An 18,451-nucleotide genomic window follows, 5' to 3' on the forward strand; every position below is an offset into this window, starting at 1 on the left:
AGAGCATCAGCTCAGCAAGCTACAGCAGTCATAGCCACAGATACATTTATTAGCCACAGACACATTCATTAGCCACAGCCGCGGTTGTGCCATAGCGTTTGAGCTGATAAGATCGCCAGACCTGGAGCGACAGACCTACAGTGTCAGGCTGCAGACGGCTAGATAGTGCAGGGCCTCTGCTATCAGCTGCAAAAAACGTGCCAGTTCCTCCAAACTCTTCTCAGACTGATGATCCTGGTAAGAGTTAGGGTTAGGGTGTGTGTGTGTGTGTGAGTGTGAATGTGTGCATTCATGCGCATGCGCGTGTGTGTGTGTGCGTGTGTGTGTGTGTGTGTGTGTATGTGTGTGTGCGTGTGTGTGAATGTGTGCATGCGCGTGCGCGGGCATTTGTGCGTGTGTGCGTGTGTGTGTGAGTGTGTGAATCTGTGCCTCTGCGCATGTGTGTGTGTGTGTGTGTGTGTGTGTGTGTGGTGGGGGGTTGGTTGTTGGGTGGAGCTGGGTGTTGACTGGCAGGGAGAGGAGGCATCTTCACTGCAAGAGAGTGTGGTTCTGCCTGTGCGGTAGTGCAGCTGTATAAAATGAATGTGCTCCAGGGTGGACTGGCAGTGGATCATGCTGGTCTCGGCGTGTTAGGATTTGGGGGAAACTGTCGGCGGATTTTGACAGAAAAGAGGACAGGTCTGTGAGTATTTAATCTGCTAGTGTTTCATATGTTATTATTATGCCTACCATGTGACCTTTAACAGCCTGATGGGTCTTAACCTGGTCTTTGCCTGGCCTTTAGATATTGATTTTTTTAACAATATGTTACAGAATTTTTATAATTATTTGTATTACAATCATTTATTTCAAGCATATGTCAATTATAATCTTGCTTCAGCATTTTTTTTATGAAAAGGGGATTCAGCAATTCAGCGGTTCTCTCTGAAATGCAATTGTCTTTGATCATGTTAATGTTGTTATTAAGCAATTAAGCTGTTCTCTCTGAAATGTAATTGTCTTTGATCATGTTAATGTTGTTATTAAGCAATTAAGCCGCTCTATTTGAAATGTAATTGTCTTTGATCAAGTAAATGTTGTTATTCAAGAGGGAAAAAGCAAGTTTATCCAGAATGTTGTGCTATTATTACATAATAACATAAGAAACATCACATCTTTAGACAGAGATAAGACAACTAGACTTTCCGTACGGAGATTGTCAGTCTAACCTATTCATAAAATACAATTTATGTTTTATTACAACACTTCTACAATGCCTTTACATGTGTCGATATGTATCTGGCTGCATCATATGTGACGATGTGATCGCAGAATGCCATGGTTGACGGAACATATAAACTGTATATGTACACGCACATCGAGCATGCCAAACATAAACAAAAATACCCGCACCCAGGCAAGTAAAGGCAGCAGCCTACAGGCTGCAGTGGCGGGTCACCCAAGTGCGATATAAACCCTGTCTCTGGGTGAGCTAAGCATCGTCATTTGCTCTTAACTTAACTCATCCTTGTCTCTCGACACCAGAGATTACAGAGCAGAATTGTCTCATGATTAAATGTCCTGGCAGCTGGTATTCGTTCATTAGTGCTTTCACATTCAGATGTCGTGTGTGTCGAAAGCTGATATGAAAAAGTCCCCACTTTCTGAAAAAGCTCAGGGGGAACTAAATGCTTTTCTGCAATGTGTTTACATACAGAGCAATGCCACGGTTGAATGTCGTACGTTTTTGCCTTAGCAAGATTTTCTCATGATTTACTTAAATAGTTCTTTACCTTCTTTTGATATTTCCTGAATATCTTCAGATTGTCACACTTGAGAGAATTTAGCCTGCACCACCAATTGAATGCAGTATCACAAGTTTGTGTTGCCTCCTCTATTGTCACGACCGTCAACAAATATATTTTTACTTGATTGACTTGATTGATAAATTGATTGTTTTATCTGTCAAGATCTGTCAGGGGGGCTGCTGAACCGTGACACTGCGCAGCACTGAATGAGAACAGCATCACCCCAAGGTCACAGTCATGACGGCCACCAACGCCCCCAAAGACAGGTGAGACCCCAGAACCCCTCTTTGCCCTGGATAACCTCAAGCACACATTAACATTAGCCATACTTTGGATTGTTTTGGGGGGATTCTTGTGAGTTAATGATTTTATTTATTTTGTTTTGTATTGCATTGCTGGGTGAATTGCTGATTTGAACAGTCATTTGCTCAACATCTTGAACATGCCCTTTCTTTGCCAAATTTTCAACATATATTTATTTTTTTTGGCTCCAGGTGGTTTTGAAAATGTATGGGTTTGGGTAATATTCCACACCTGAGTGATTTTCTGTATGGGATTTGTAGTTTTCAGCCCTAAAATCTGCCTCCTCTAGATCTGTCAACTTTGTGGCCTACATTTAGTAATTTCCCAGTGGCTCTGTCAAACACAATTAGTAATTTTCCAAAAGATAAAAATGTAGTGCACGGTTAAGGGGATTCCCTCTGGGTGTGAACTATTTGAGCGTACCTGTATGGAATAAGTCACTGAGAGTCTGTTTCCTGTTGTGACCTTTGACCTGGCAGATATAATGCCGTATGGCTGATCTTCTTCTCCCTTGGGCTGGGCACTCTGTTGCCATGGAACTTCTTCATGACGGCTACAATGGTAACGTTTGTTTTGATTGGATTTGAATCATCTGAGGTTAACCTTTTTGACCCTTTTCCACTTAGCTAACCAAGGTTTTACTACTAATTCAGTGACTTTAATTTAGCACATATTTAGCTCATCTTCTCTTCTCTTCTCTTCTCTTCTCTTCTCTTTTCTTTTCTTTTCTTTTCTTTTCTTTTCTTTTCTTTTCTTCTCTTCTCTTCTCTTCTCTTCTCAACTCTTCTCTTCTCTTCTCTTCTCTTCTCTTCTCTTCTCTTCTCTTCTCTTCTCTTCTCTCTCTCTCTCTTCTCGTCTTGTCTCTTACCTTGTCTTGAGTCAAACTTCTAGCCTTTGATTACCACTTTCCTAAAACTGTTTCAAATAACACACCCACAGCTGACATAACCACCCTTTCAGCCCTCTGTAAGTCTCTAGTTCTTCTTCACTGACTCACACACAACTTGCACACATCTCTGGGTTGTCCTGGGGAAAAAAAAGAATAAAAAACTGCCAACACACTATTTCAGTTTTTTACAATCGGATACACACTAAAATCAAAAGTGTAACACAATTATCAAAACCTTCACTCAAGGAGCAAAACAACGGCTCAGATCTGCACAACTATAAGCACATTTAAACATCACACTTTTTGCGAAACCATACACACAAGTGATTTGCAAAGCACTAAACACACTTTTATGCTTTAGACACAGACGTATATCAAGAGGTCACTTCCTTGCAATTCCAAAACACTCTGTCAAGTTACCACACCTATGAGCCGGTCAAATAAACACAGCCATCAAGTGGCCAAACACATGATTGCCTAATTGTAGACACAACAAACAGGTTTAAGCACTATAGAAATGCAGCAGATGAGTAACTGTAATCTGTCTTCAACCAAAATGGAAGGAGTCAAAAGAAGAAGAGTGAGGGTGAGAGGGGGAATCCACAGAGGAGGAGAAGGAGGAAGAGGCCGAGGCCATGCCATGAGGCTGAGGTCAAGGTGGAAGTAGAGGAAGAGCTGTAGCTGGAGGAAAATGTGCTCAAAGAAGAATAAGACCAAATGTATCAAATACAATCACTTGAAAGGAGGACAGGCCCATATTCACGCAAGAACAAGATATAGAGATCATAAACATGCTTTTGGCAAATACGTAATGCTATCAGGCTCAGAGAAATTCAAGCAAACATTATCGGTGACCATGCCATTTTCAATACAGTAATATCCATCAGGTCTCTCAGTCAACACTGGCGACACTGACAAATCTGTACATTTTACTGTAAATGGAATTGTAACCTGTATTGCAAACATCTTTTCACCTTTGTCTGATATTTGCTGAGCTTACAGTGTTATGCACACTACTGAAGTAGCATGAAAACTGGGACATGTTTTGTTGTGATTCTCCATGTTGACATGTTGACTGATTTGGGTATATGGAGAGAATTACGTAAATAATATTTTCATCAGCATTGGTCTTGGGTAGTGTTTTCACTGAATTGTGTATTTTCAATTTCTCTGTGTACTTCACTTACACTACTCTAATCACTGAGAAGTAGTATTGCTAAAAGTGTTTTAGGTTTATAACAGAAGTGTGTAAGTGGTACAAACAGAATTCAGTATATGCAATGTGTGTGTTTCATATGGTAACAAAATATGGTTTTGTTAAATGGGTGTATAGATTTTACAAGAGTGTTTCATTTTGCAATGGATCTGATGTTTTTGCTCATTGGGTGTGTGGTTGTGCTTATTGTGTGAGGCGATTGAAAAGCAAAACAAAGCAGTCAAAATTGTGTGTATCCGATCATAAAAAACTGTAAACAACTGAACCACACTCTACCATTGCTTTAGTCTGAGCAAAGACAGACGCCACCAATTGTTTGCTTTGCCTTCTTATCAGACTCCACGGCAAAAGCTATCTCTGCTGACTGTGTCTATTCAGTGGAAAGCAATCAGAATGTCATTACCTGCCGTTTGTGTTCAGTTCGTTTCTGTCCAGTGTGGGCTTTTGTTTAATCTGTGATTCTCATCTGTGATTCTCATCTGTAATCTGCCTCTGCCTCTACCTCTACCTCCTGGTGTTTCCAGTACTTCACCAGCCGCCTCAAAGACCCTGTTACCATGGACGCGGACCTGCTCAACGTCACCGCCCCTGCCGAGGGGGAAGTTGTGGACAACCGCAGCGTCCTGGAGGCCAAATTCAACAACGTCATGACGCTCTGTGCCATGTTGCCCCTGCTGGCCTTTACCTGCCTCAACTCCTTCCTGCTCTGGTGGGTGGCCCGAGGTCAAAGTGCAGAGGTTGAAAGGTCATAGGGTTGAAGCTGGGATGCGGAATAAGACTGATAGACTGATTGATTAGACTGATTAGTATGCTCGGATACTTAATTGACCAGATTCAGAGACAGGTTCATCAGGGTCATGAACGCAAAATTCATGGTCTGTTTTTGTGGGGGAGACAACGTAATTGCAATTCTATTTATTTGGGCAAATGAATAAGTGACTTTCACTGGAGGGAAGTGACAAAATGGGGTTTAAAGCATGCACATACAGCTGACTGAATTTTTGTTACTCTATAAAGGGTTCCCCAGAAGCTAAGGATCATGGGAAGTCTGACAGTGATCATGGTGGTGTTCATGGTGACGGCCATCTTGGTGAAGGTCGAGATCGCACCGCTGCCTTTCTTCGTGGTGACAATGATCAAAATCTGTATCATTAACTGTGAGTGTCGGTGTGAGCCAATTACCCCTTTTTTTGCAGTCTTGACAAATATTCCTCTCTTTCAAATGACCTCTGAATTCACAAATTATTGTTTTCAGAGAAAGACTGTGGGCTTTCTAGCTATTTATTCACACAAATGCAATGGCATGCAAAGGTGTTGATACTGTGAATAGCAAAGTAAGTAGAAGATTATCTGATTTCCAAAAGGCATAAAGTTAAAGATCACACATTTCTTTAATATTTCAATCAAGATCACTTTTTATATCCATCTTTTACAGTTTCAAAATAACAAATAAGAAAAAGCGCCCGGAGCAAAAGTTTGGGTACCTGCATTGACTGTACTAAGTAACACCCCCTTTTGCCAAGTATCATAGCTTGTAGCCATTGAAGAGCCTCCTGGCAAAAGGCTTCTAATTCTGTGAAATTATTGGGCCGTCTTGCATGCACCGCTCTTCTGGGGTCAACAGTTCAACAGTTTAAAATTATGTTAAGGTTGGGCGGACTGTAAGGATTGTGATTTGAGGTAGTCCACTGTGGATTGAGACTTGAGGAAGTCCACTGTGGATTGAGACTTGAGGTAGTCCACTGTGGATTGAGACTTGAGGTTGTCATCTGTGGATTGAGACTTGAGGTTGTCCACTGTTGTAGAAGCCATCCTCTTTTCATTTTCAGCTTTTAGTTTTACAGAATTTACTGGTATTTAATTGAATCCATTCAAACCAGTGCAATGTTCCCCGTGCCACTGGCTGTGACCCAAGCCCAAAGCAGGCTCGATCCAGTCCAGCGCCTAACAGTTGGAGAGGTGTTCTCTTCATGTAATTCAACACCCTGTTATCTCCAAATATAACTTTGCTCATTGCAGCCAAAAGGTTCTATTTTAACTTCATCAATCCACATGACTGCAGTGCTCCAACATGCATCAGGCTTATTTACTGTAGATGTTCCTGTTTGAATTTAGAACAGTGCACAGTGCAGAAGTCTTTTGCAGTCAAACAGTGATTTTGATTTGACGTTCTGGCAATCCTATGGGCAGTTCTCTCAAAGTCTTCTCCCTGACCTCAATTTGACCTTGTTTTATCTTAAACTTTTTGACCAATTCATCTTCTACTCGCTTGACTATTCAAAGTATCAGAAATTGTGACGAGGTGTCCTCAAATTACAGTGGCACTGTGAAGTCTTTATTGGCTTGCCTTCACAAACAAGTCTACTGTACTACTGTACACTGACTGTACACCAGTGGCGGTCCGTGCATTTCACGACTGGGCCTTCAGCGATGTCCTACACGATGTTAAACTGAGTGAATCCACCTCCTAATACCATCATTATGACGCCATGGCTCTCGAACCATTACAGAAAGGCAGTATAAGTGAGCATTGCATCACCTTAACATAGTCGAGTACAACAGACTTTATTAATATTTCCGGAGCATTTAAAATCAATACACCCATATTAACAATACATTAAGAGTAGTAAACTCTCAGTTATATGATCGCTTGGATATTACTGTCACAACTTAAAAATAAAAGGCGATTATCAGGGATTAGTCTACAAAGTTTTATTAAGTCCACCGAAAGTAGCCTATGTGAGCTTAAACAAGTTTGTCCACTAAACATCGCATTGTCCCACCTGCAAAGCAGTTTCATTAAACTTCCCATCCTCACGATATCCAGTTTTTCTTGAAAGTTCCGTCTTGAAAATGGCGTTGTAATTGTATCAAAAACTGGAATTATCAAGTTGGTGTAAACTAGTTTATTTGAGTTGGTTAATGTAATTATATTTAGTCTTACCAATTGAAACAACTAGCATAATAAGCATTGAAACCGATGTACGTCGTTTTCGCATTAGCCAGCTAAACTGAGCAGTGAAGCACTGCACCGGTCTGCCTCAGTATCCAATCAAAGGACGTTTACGTGTCACGTTCAATGCGAGGAAAGAAATCTTCCGGGCCTTCTAGAAGGCCCAGTGTCGCCAACTCGAAATCTGATTGGTTGTCACAACTGTCTGTTTCAGTTCATTCAACTTAAATGAACTGAAACAGCCAGTTGTGAAAACCAATCAGATGTACACGGGCCTTCAATGTGAATTCTGAAGGCCTCAGGGAAGAATTCTGTTCTCGGGGAAGGTTTCTCGGAGCGTGGCAACACATGATAGCTGAAATATGATTGGATGAAAGCTCTAACATAAATTAACAACGCTGGAAGCTATGAAATGAAGATAATGGACTATGGGGAATAATTGAATACATATTTATGAAAAGAAAATATTAAAATGAAATGTATTTTATTACATTTATTTTCTGATGATGTTTAGGCCAGCAGAGAAGGCCTTGAAGGCCCTGACGGACCACCACTGCTGTACACAGGTCTACTGTATACACATGCCACAATACTAAAGAGTACATCCATGTTTCGTCTCTCTCCTGCTCTCTCCAGCGTTTGGGGCCATTCTGCAGGGCAGTCTGTTTGGCATGGCGGGTCTGCTCCCGGCCTCCTACACCACCCCCATCATGAGCGGTCAGGGCCTAGCAGGGACCTTCGCCGCCTTCTCCATGATCTGTGCCATAGCCAGTAAGTACTCAGACCAACGTGTGTGTGTGTGTGTGTGTGTGTGTGTGTGTGTGTGTGTGTGTGTGTGTGTGTGTGTGTGTGTGTGTGTGTGTGTGTGTGTGTGTGTGTGTGTGTGTGTGTGTGTGTGTGTGTGTGTGTGTGTGTGTGTGTGTGCGTGTCTAGACATGTAGCCATGATTTTGGATTCAGGAGATAGAAAAATCACATTCTATTGCTTATACTCCCACCCTCTCTCTTTCTCTCCCTCTCCCTCTCCCTCTCCCTCTTTCTCTCCCTCTCTCCCTCTCTCTTTCTTAGGTGGCTCTGAGCTCAGTGACAGTGCGTTTGGATACTTCATCACTGCTTGTGGTGTCATACTTATAGCCCTCATGTCCTACGTCCTGCTACCCAAACTGGTATGAACACATTCAAACCACTTACAGTGTCATCACCATCAGTTACATCTATTCCACAGTGTTTATCTCTCTACACACAACATCATCATCATCATCATTGTTACTCTTATGAGGATTAACCTCATGAGTGCGGCGAGCCCGACCGACTAAAGGCGGTCGCGACTCCACCGCTTTAACTCAACAAGGTTGATCATTGATGCTTTTTATTTATTACATGGCATCATGTCATTACTCTTGATCCACCTCTCTTTTCCTCTCTTCCTCTCTACAAGGTTGATCATTGATGCTTTTTATTTATTACATGGCATCATGTCATTACTCTTGATCCACCTCTCTTTTCCTCTCTTCCTCTCTACAAGGTTGATCATTGATGATGATTCATCTCATGGCCTTGTGTTATTCCCCTACAGGAGTTCTTCCAGTACTACCAGGAAGGAAACAAGGGAGAGGATGAGGAGAACAGGATGGATCTACTGAAGAAAGGTAACCTACTGGGAGTCAGTCAGTTTGCTGTTCGTTTTAAGGTTTAGCATTTTTTGTTCATTGGTCAGTCAGTTTGCTGTTCGTTTTAAGGTTTAGTATATTTGTTTTTTTTATGACAGTCAGTTTGCTGTTCGTTTTAAGGTTTAGTATATTTGGTTTATATGTCAGTCAGCTTGCAGTTAGTTTTAAGTTTTAGAAGATATGGTGTATAACTCAATTCTGGCCGCAGTATTTTTTGTATATTTTCTTCAATAATATTCTCATGAGCTCAATGAAGCAAAAAGTATTGTCAATACACTTTTTATTCAGAGAGAAAAATCCTATAATTGCTTTTTTGCACACCCTGATGTGTTGCCAGTGATTGCTATGTTACTTATTATTGTTGGTGAAAGAACAAAATAATGACCACTGATGACTATAATGAAGTTAAATAGCAACAATAGCAACTATGACAAGGATAATGTACAATGTATGTCTAAACATGGAGTGAATACTAGCCATGAAGAGTCTAAGTGGGGTTGGTAAAGGCTACCCCCTGTCACGGAATGCCTCTCATCCAATCAGAGATCAATAAATTGCTTGGCCGGAACTAACTGTTGTGTAATGTGTGATAACGACTCCTCTCGCTCTCCGCCTCCCACAGGAGGTGCCACAGCTTCTTCATCACAGGAGCCCCAGCAGAAGGCCTCGATGCTGGGCATCTTTAAGAAGGTACGACCCCACTAGCAGACTTGTTCCTTTCCAGAGGAATGGGCGTGATTTTTAGGGCTGTGTTCATTTATTGGCATATTATAATTGTTTTATTCATAAGAAAGGAGTCAAAAGATGAATTGACATGGACCATACAGCATTCTACACACACTGTACTGATTCAATTCAATTTTATTTGTATAGCGCCATAACAATACAATTGCCTCTAGGCGCTTGATATTGGCCAGTGCCAATACCATGGACTGATTTCTGTAATGATGCTCTAGTTCCTTAGTAACTGCTCATGGCGTAAGGTGGAAGGATTGGACCAATATAAAAAGGGACCGATATAACAAGGGGCCGATATATAACCCTAAAGCTATAATTATTACTGAACCTTCACCTGAAACTAGAGAACATCAGTTAAATGTCACATGCTGAGTATAAGAGGTGATTCAGGGGTTTAAAAAGGGGATCCTTTTTTTAATCTCCATCAGAGATCAGGAGTGTGTTGGAGGGGAAAGGGGATGGGAGCCAGTGTGTGTGTGTGGGGGGTTGGGGGGGGGGTTGGTACCGGGGGGGGGCACAGTGCCCGGGTAGGGCCTGTGCTGCACCCAAGCGTGTGCCAGTGGCTGGTGGGTCATTTGATATTTCTGATGTGGCTGTTTCTTCTCTATAATGTCTTACTCTCTGTCTTCTTTCATGCTATCTCTCTTTCTTTCTTTCCTTCTTTCTTTTTCTCTTTCTTTATTTCCACATCTTTCCCCCATACTCCACTTCTCCTCTCCATTTGCCCATATTATCTCTTTCTTTCCTTCTCCATCCCCCTCTCATCTGCTTCACCCTCTCTCTCTCTCCTCCACTTATCCCTCTCTTTCCCTTCATGCTTCTTCTCCTTCCCCTCCATCTGTAGATCTGGGTGATGGCCCTGTCCGTGTGTTTTGCCTTCACCGTCACCATCGGCACTTTCCCGGCCGTCACCGTGGATGTGAAGTCCACCATTGCTAATGGAAGCGCCTGGGGTAGGGACTCAACTCACTGTGTGGCTTGGGCTAGGAGGAAGGGAAGGAGATAGAGCAATAGAGATATAATGGAAGGAAATACATGATTACAAATTACTTACTAAATGTCTTTATTGAGGCCATGTCCTATAACACATCTCACATTAATAATTTGACTGGAGGCAGGGGTACCACCATTAGTCAGTTCTTGTGCAGGCTTGATAAACGTTTGTGTGTGTGTGTTTGTTTGTTCGTTTGTGTGTGAGTTTGTTTTATTGTTTGTGAGAAAGGAGCATTATACTGTGTGTGTATATACATATATATACAGATAGATAGATAGATAGAGTAGTATATCCTGTGAGAGAACATTCATTGTAAAGATGACGATTCATGGTAAAGCAACTGCTGTGAACATCAATAATATGCCAGTATAATCTCCAAAATGCTAATCTTATCATGGTAACAAAGCAAAGGTCCCCACAGTGGTATTGCTTTGACAGACACCGCACCTGGGGTCAGGAAGCAAACTGAGGTGTGAGTGACTGCAATCAATTGTAATATGGTAAAGGGGGTATGCCATTGAGAACCATCTTAAGCAGCCGGAACAGAGAACAACAAAAGGTTGCCAGACCTGTTTGCATTAGAAGTCTAGATCACTTGCATTAAACCATATATATATAAATATAGTTGCTAGTTGCCAAGATATGCTTGTTGTTCAGATCTGCACCAAGTATGTTCCACGTGCTTCATTACTGGAATAAATACTGATTGCTGCATCAACCACCTGACAAACATAATTTTCCCTAGAATAGATAGATAGATACTTGAGAGTGTGTGTGTCTCTGTGTGTGTGTGTGTGTGTGTGTGTGTGTGTGTGTGTGTGTGTGTGTGTGTGTGTGTGTGTGTGTGTGTGTGTGTGTGTGTCTGTGTGCGTGTGTGTCTGTGTGTGTGTGTGTGTGTGTGTGTGTGTGTGTGTGTGTGTGTGTCTATGTGCGTCTGTGTGTGTGTGTGTCTTTGTGTGTGTGTGTGTGTGTTTGTGTGTGAGTGTGTGTGTGTGTTTGATTGTGTGTGTGGTGTGTGTGTGTGTGTGTGTGTGTGTGTGTGTGTGTGTGTGTGTGTGTGTGAGTGTGTGTGTGTGTGTGTGTGTGAGTGTGTGTGTGCTCACCATGGGTGTGTTTAAGGGTTGTCATGCATGATGACCCTTCTATCAGGCAAGATTTTAGGGGTAAAATAAACACTTCACTGAGCATTTGCACTTCTGTTTTCTTCAAGCAGTGCCTTTGGTGTACACGCACACACACACACACACACGCACACACACACACCACACACACACACACACACACACACACACACACACGCACACACACACCACACACACACACACACACACACACACACACACACACACACACAAACACACACACACACACACTTAAAACACACAATTGTAAAATCTTCCGTTTTACCTTGGATAACCTGATTCATGGTAAATGTTAGCTCAACACAATGTACTACACCCAACAACAAACACCAACTGACAGTAAACAAATTCCATGTCTTGCTGTGGAAAAACGTTTCCTACCTTGTGTGTTGTGTCAACTCTCAACTGCCTTTTGATCTTGAAAAAAAAAAAATCAGTTTTTGTCTGGAATCTTGCCATGCTTTGTGTGTTTATATGCTGGTGAAGAGATTTGCAGCAAAATGACTTAGGAATGTTCACACGTATAGAATTATGCCACTCGCCTTCCGGGGTGTACACTTAAATGTTAAAGAAACTTTGGCTTTCCCTGTTAGCCCTGTTAGCCCCGCTAGCTCTTTTAGCCCTGTTAGCCCGGTTCGCCCCGCTAGCTCTGTTAGCCCCGCTAGCCCTGTTAGCCCTGCTAGCCTTGTTAGCCCTGTGAGTCAAAGAGTAGAAGAGTAGCTGTATGACCATCTCCATCTGGCCAAATGCAAACCCTTTTAGCCTGTTAAAGCTCTGTCATTTTTTCTATTTGAAAACGTGTCACTTTTCATATTGTTTATATAACTGGTCAAAGAATTGCAATGCCTTTCTGTCAGCCGCCTTCTCACTGTCTGTCTCTTCCCAGAGGGCTACTTCATTCCGGTCTGCTGTTTTCTGCTCTTTAACCTGATGGACTGGGCTGGCCGGAGTCTAACAGCAGTGTGCACATGGGTGAGTCCAACAGCGCCCCCTGGTGGCAGGGTGTGACGGGGGTCCAGGAGACTTATCCCCCTCACAGTAACTGTAGTTCAGATTGGTAGTTCTGAGTACCTTACAGTTTTGTAAATGAAGGGTCTTTGTAGTGATCCCACTCGAGTTGTTTGCCCTCAGACTGTTCTTCTCAGTTCAACTCAAACCTCTAGGCGTGTGATGTCTAACTAGGCACCTCCTTGATGTCTAATGAGGCACCTCCTTTTGGAATTTTGGCCCACTCCACCTGGCAGATGCTATGCATCTGAATCAGGCTTGTTGGCCTCCTTACATGAACCCCTCTTTTCAGTTTCGGCCCACACATATTCTGTTGAATTAAGGTCAGGGTTTTGTGATCGCCACTCAAAAAAATTAGTGGCCAAATGATCAGATTGTTGTGTAAGACTCCCCAGTCACTCCCCAAATATTAAGAGCTTGGATTACAGTAAAATGAAGTTAGGTTAGGTGAAAAACAAAACAAAACACTGATAGTTAAGAAACCTTAAATGCTCTCTTTTTCGCTGAGGTTCATTAGTGTTCTTGGGTTCTTGTGTTGCATGGAAGTATCTCCTATTTCCCTCCTCGCACTTTTGGGGTTAGACAGTATAGCAACATTATGCACAAACCCATATTCAGCCTTTATCTTACTGTCAGGTTAGTCAGACAGCAACATTATGCACAAACCCATATTCAGCCTTAACCTTACTGTCAGGTAAGACAGACTGCAACATTATGCACAAACCCATATTCAGCCTTAACCTTACTGTCAGGTAAGACAGACAGCAACATTATGCACAAACCCATATTCAGCCTTTATCTTACTGTCAGGTTAGACAGACAGCAACATTATGCACAAACCCATATTCAGCCTTAACCTCACTGTCAGGTTAGACAGACAGCAACATTATGTACAACCCCATATTCAGCCTTAACCTGACTTGGCCTCAGGGCCCCTTCACTCACAGTTTCACTTGTGAGTTCCCACCGCACGGCATCAACCGTCAGAGCTGTCAGTTGGGCAAGAACATCCCAGATTGCGAGGCATGAAAAATGGAGCTCTGGAACATATCAAGTGGCTACATGGCGGAACGTTACCTCTCATCTCTCGAGCTACACCAAGCGAAAATAATCACGCACAGGTGCTCGTGTTCGCCACAGTCACAGATGTGTGGGAAGAAACCCGGGTTATCGAGTACAGATCGGAACGTTGCCAGCTCTGAGCAAACACGTCCCGACATATCAGAGCCAAACACAGGAGGGGCTGTGGGGTCGTAAATATATCCGCTCGGGAAGGGAGTGGGATCTCTGACTGCTGGCATTGACAGTTGGCTTCTGTATTGAATGTGGTGGTGTTGTGTGTGTTGTGTGTGTGTGTGTTTGGCGGGGGGGTGAGATGGTGATGGTGTTCAGACGTGAGGTTTTCTGCAATGTGGACTGACTCCCCTTCTGGACTCCGTGCATCCCTCCTTCACTGGCACATACTTCTCATTCCACCCATAGGATGAGGACCCAGTCCAAGTTCAGGAATTAAAAAGTCCTCCCGGACTGGGGTGTTAACCACAAGGAAGGGGAATCAGCCGCCTCAGTGCATCTGGTGTTGCGCAAAAATAAATAAATGAAATAAAATTGGCTGGAGATCTAGTTTCCCAACTTCAATTTTCGAGTTCTGAGCGATTTATGACTGATTGTAGTGCTTCCAGCAGTGCATACGCACATTATGCATACAGCAAACTTAAACTTAAGACTTAAGACAAGACTTAAAAGACTTGAGACTTAAACTTAAGACAACACTTAAACTGGGCTGAGAACAGCAGGTTGTTTAAAGATCTGGTGGATTGGTGTGTCTGGTTAGTCTCCGGCTCCACATTATTCCCGCATTCTCCTCATTTCCACCCACAGGATCGTGATCCAAATGCAGAAACTAAAAGTCCTCCCTACAAGTGTTGTGTCAACCATTTGGACACATTGGAACCATTTTGGGTTGGCATGCTGAAATCATAATGATGACCTCTCTCTCTCTCTCTCTCTCCCTCTCTCTCTCCCTCATGCTGAAATCATAATGAGAAGAAGAAGGAAAAAAAACAGCTTGCTCAGTGCATTTGTAAAGAAAAAAAAACGGTGTGGAATTGAATTTTGTCAACCTAAATGTTCCGGTTATGATTGATTTTCTCTCACTTCCAACAATGCATACAAGTATTCAATGCATAGAACACACAGGACCGAAATGGTAGGCTATGAGTTTTATTAAATACTATTAGTACATACTTTTCATTTTAGGGAAATCATGATACAAAGACACGTGTAGGTTGTAGGCTTTGAAAATATATGAAGGATTCCCTTTCTCTCTCTCAAATTCATATTCAAATTCAAAAGAAGCTTTGTTGGCATGACCATAACATTCTACAGTATTGCCAAAGCATTTGGGTTGGATATATAATAAGTGATTATATAAACAATACATATACCTACTATACACAGGCTACATCAGAAGGGGAAAGGGAGAAGTGGGAACAATAATACAAATCTCTCTCTCTCTCTGTTTGTCTCTCAATCTCTCTCTCTGTCTGTGTGTCTGTCTGTCTTTCTCTGTCTGTCTATCTGTCTATCTTTCTCCCTCCCCTCTCTTTCTCTCTCTCTCTCACTTTCTCTCTCTCTTTCTCTCTCTCTCTCTAGCCTGGTAAGGACAGTAAGCTGTTGCCGGGGCTGCTGCTGGCTCGAGTGATTTTCGTGCCTCTCTTCATGCTGTGTAACGTTCAGCCCCGCTACCACCTGCCTGTCTACTTCCACCATGACGCCTGGTTCATCGTCTTCATGATCTTCTTTGCCTTCTCCAATGGCTACCTGGCCAGTCTCTGCATGTGCTTTGGGCCCAAGTGAGTATCAGTGCGAGGCGTGTGTGTGTGTGTGTATGTATGTATGTGTGTGTGTGTGTGTGTGTGTGTGTGTGTGTGTGTGTGTGTGTGTGTGTGTGTGTGTGTGTGTGTGTGTGTGTGTGTGTGTCTACCTTTATAGGGTACTGGTTTGCGGTCTATATTGGTCTTAAAGATGCTCCAGTGTGTGTGTAATTGTGTGTGTGTGTGTGAGTACAGTTGATGTCAGTTGAAGTTTATTCACACTTTTTTTCACAATTCCAAACATTTCATTTCAATACATCTCCACTGTTTAGTTGGTCCCACTACTTCATTTTGCGAAATTCCAGAATAGTTGCAGAGAGGAGTATTACTTTAGGTTTTGATTTATTTGATCACATTCTCAGAGGGATCAAAATATAAACATTTTTAATATTTAAAAGCATTGTTAGTATTTAGTTTACAAACGCTTCACACAACAGGAATTTTGGCCCGTTCCACCTGGCAGATCTTGAATCAGGCTTTTTGGCCTCCGAGCATGAGCCAGCTTTTTCAGGTCAGGCCACACACCTTCTTGACTGTGGAGATACTTTTGTACTAGTTACCTCCATCAACTTTACCAATTCAAATCAATTTAATTATATTAAAACAAATTGTACTCATAGCGACAAAACAATACAATTGTCTCAAGGCTCTTTAGCATCAAAATAAGGTAATCTCTACAGTACACCTATCCCTCCTGAACAATGCGATGGCTGTGTGGTCCTGCGGTGTGGTGTATGTTTGTGTTTGTGAGTGTGTGTGTGTGTGTGTGTGTGTGTGTGTGTGTGTGTGTGTGTGTGTGTGTGTGTGTGTGTGTGTGTGTGTGTGTATGTGTGAGTGCGTGTGCGTGTGCGTTTTTGTGTGTGTGTGTGTGTGTGTGTGTGTGTGTGTATGTGAGAGTGTGTGTGTGTGTGTGTGTGTGTGTGTGTGTGTGTGTGTGTGTGTGTGTGTGTGTGTGTACGTGTGTGTATGTGTGAGTGATGGCTGTGTGGTCCCGTGGTGTGTGTGTGTGAGTGTGTGTATGTGTGATTGATGGCTGTGTGGTTCTGTGGTGTGTGTGTGTGTGTGTGTGTGTGTGTGTGTGTGTGTGTGTGTGTGTGTGAGTGTGTGTGTGTGTAAGTGATGGCTGTGTGGTCCCGTGGTGTTTATATTTGCATAATATTGTTTGTATAGATGAACACGGTAACTCAAAATGTTTGGAAGTAGGCACTCAGAAGAAACCAGACTTAGACAAGATAAGCAAAAGGACACTCGTTTCTGACTCCCAATAATGGCAGTTAGCCTATCTGAAGGTTCTGAGGAAGAATCTGAAGCTTCTAAAGTTATGACAACAGTTTCTGGAAGCTTCCAGGCTGCTTAAAGAGACAGTGAACTTGGTGTTTATAAACTTTTGACCTACTGTAATCCTGATCTTGTGAATTAAGCTAAATACATACCATTTTTACTCTTAATGTCTAGGTTTAAGTGTGTGTATGTAAACCTCTGACCTCAATTGTATGTGTGTATGAAAGGATAAGTGGGCATAGGGGGTGTGTGTAATCTATGTTTGTGTTGTACAATATAGCCCATTTATTAAAGGTCTCTAAGAAATCATAGAGGAATCACACTTGTCATGTTCAATACTTTTACTTTATAAAATATGAACATATACATCATATGGATAGTATTATTTTGTTAACTAACTAACTAATAAGTGGAATGTATTTTTAATGTAATTACACGCTGTTGCAAGGTATACCTCAGTTTAATGTTTAGTTGTCCAGTAAGAATTCACATACTCTCACACATCATAAGTATACTATACTAAAACCTAAACTTATTATGGGTTAAGTGTCTCTAACCTCTTTTCCTGCTTTTGTTCTCCTCACTTTATTCCATATCTCTTTCTCTCGCTGTCTCTCTTTCCCTCTATCTCTCTCCATCTCTCTCTCTCTCTCTCCGTCTCTCTTTCCCTCTGTCTCTCTCCCCGTCTCTCTCTCTCTCGATCTCTAATTCCCTCTCTCTCTCTCTCTCTCTCTCTTTCGCTCCACAGGAAAGTACCTTCTCATGAGGCGGAGACGGCTGGATCCATCATGGCCTTCTTCCTGTCTCTGGGTTTGGCGTTCGGAGCCGGCCTGTCCTTCCTGACCAGAGCGCTAGTCTAACTCCTCAACACACACACACACACACACTCTCTCTCTCTCACACACACACACACACACACACACACACACACACACACACACACACACACACACACACACACACACACACACACACACACACACACACACACACACACACACACACACTCACACGCAGATCAAATCAAACATTGTCATTTAACTCAACCCAACTCAACTCAACTCAAGTGTGTCTATCATGAACCCTCAGCTGAACACACGTACGCACAATACACCCCCCCCCACACACACACCACCACCACCACCCATCCCCCACATGTGTAGTATTTTCTAATAACATCCATGTTCAGCAATCCCAGAATCGCTGAATCGTTTCTTCCAGGACACTGAGTGGGGAGAGCTGCCAAGGCTCTGGGATTCCCTCAGTTGAACAGCACTGCCCACTGCCAGCAGAACACTGCAGCCATGTCTGATTCTGATAGTCTAATATGGCCATCTGATTATATAATGCCAAAGTATCCGTTTGTAAAATATTTTATACACGCAGTCTATTCACTGGCATATATACGCTATAAAATGTAACATTTAAAGGCACATTGTGCAGGATTTAGTGACACTAAGTGGTGAGACTGCAGGTTGCAACCAACTTAATACTTCTCCCTTTTCAAGCGTGTAAAAGCACTCTCCAGTAGCAGTGTTTTGGTTTATATGTTTTGGGCCACTGTAGAAACATGGTGGCACAGGCGAACATGGCGA

General features: G+C 42.5%; 1 protein-coding gene across 2 annotated transcripts in view; it reads left to right on the plus strand.

Annotated features, from left to right (window-relative positions):
- slc29a1b (solute carrier family 29 member 1b) overlaps nt 1-17,996 on the plus strand; it is a 21,432-nt gene extending 3,436 nt beyond the window's left edge. Inside the window, exons 1-13 of one of the 2 annotated variants that reach the window (XM_080855988.1) lie at nt 589-678; nt 1,950-2,053; nt 2,570-2,651; nt 4,720-4,904; nt 5,213-5,352; nt 7,785-7,919; nt 8,216-8,313; nt 8,724-8,796; nt 9,440-9,507; nt 10,400-10,508; nt 12,578-12,663; nt 15,355-15,554; nt 17,605-17,996. In XM_080855988.1, coding sequence (XP_080712114.1) covers nt 2,025-2,053; nt 2,570-2,651; nt 4,720-4,904; nt 5,213-5,352; nt 7,785-7,919; nt 8,216-8,313; nt 8,724-8,796; nt 9,440-9,507; nt 10,400-10,508; nt 12,578-12,663; nt 15,355-15,554; nt 17,605-17,716 — 1,317 coding nt within the window. In that variant the 5' untranslated portion in view covers nt 589-678; nt 1,950-2,024 and the 3' untranslated portion in view covers nt 17,717-17,996. Of the gene's footprint in view, nt 1-588; nt 679-1,949; nt 2,054-2,569; nt 2,652-4,719; nt 4,905-5,212; nt 5,353-7,784; nt 7,920-8,215; nt 8,314-8,723; nt 8,797-9,439; nt 9,508-10,399; nt 10,509-12,577; nt 12,664-15,354; nt 15,555-17,604 lie in introns of those variants that run through there. The other variant, XM_080855987.1, reaches the window with a different exon arrangement.
- Nucleotides 17,997-18,451: the final 455 nt, after the last annotated feature.

The sequence above is a fragment of the Sprattus sprattus genome (genome assembly GCF_963457725.1).
Source record: "Sprattus sprattus genome assembly, chromosome: 1".
In the NCBI taxonomy this organism is placed as follows: domain Eukaryota; kingdom Metazoa; phylum Chordata; class Actinopteri; order Clupeiformes; family Clupeidae; genus Sprattus; species Sprattus sprattus.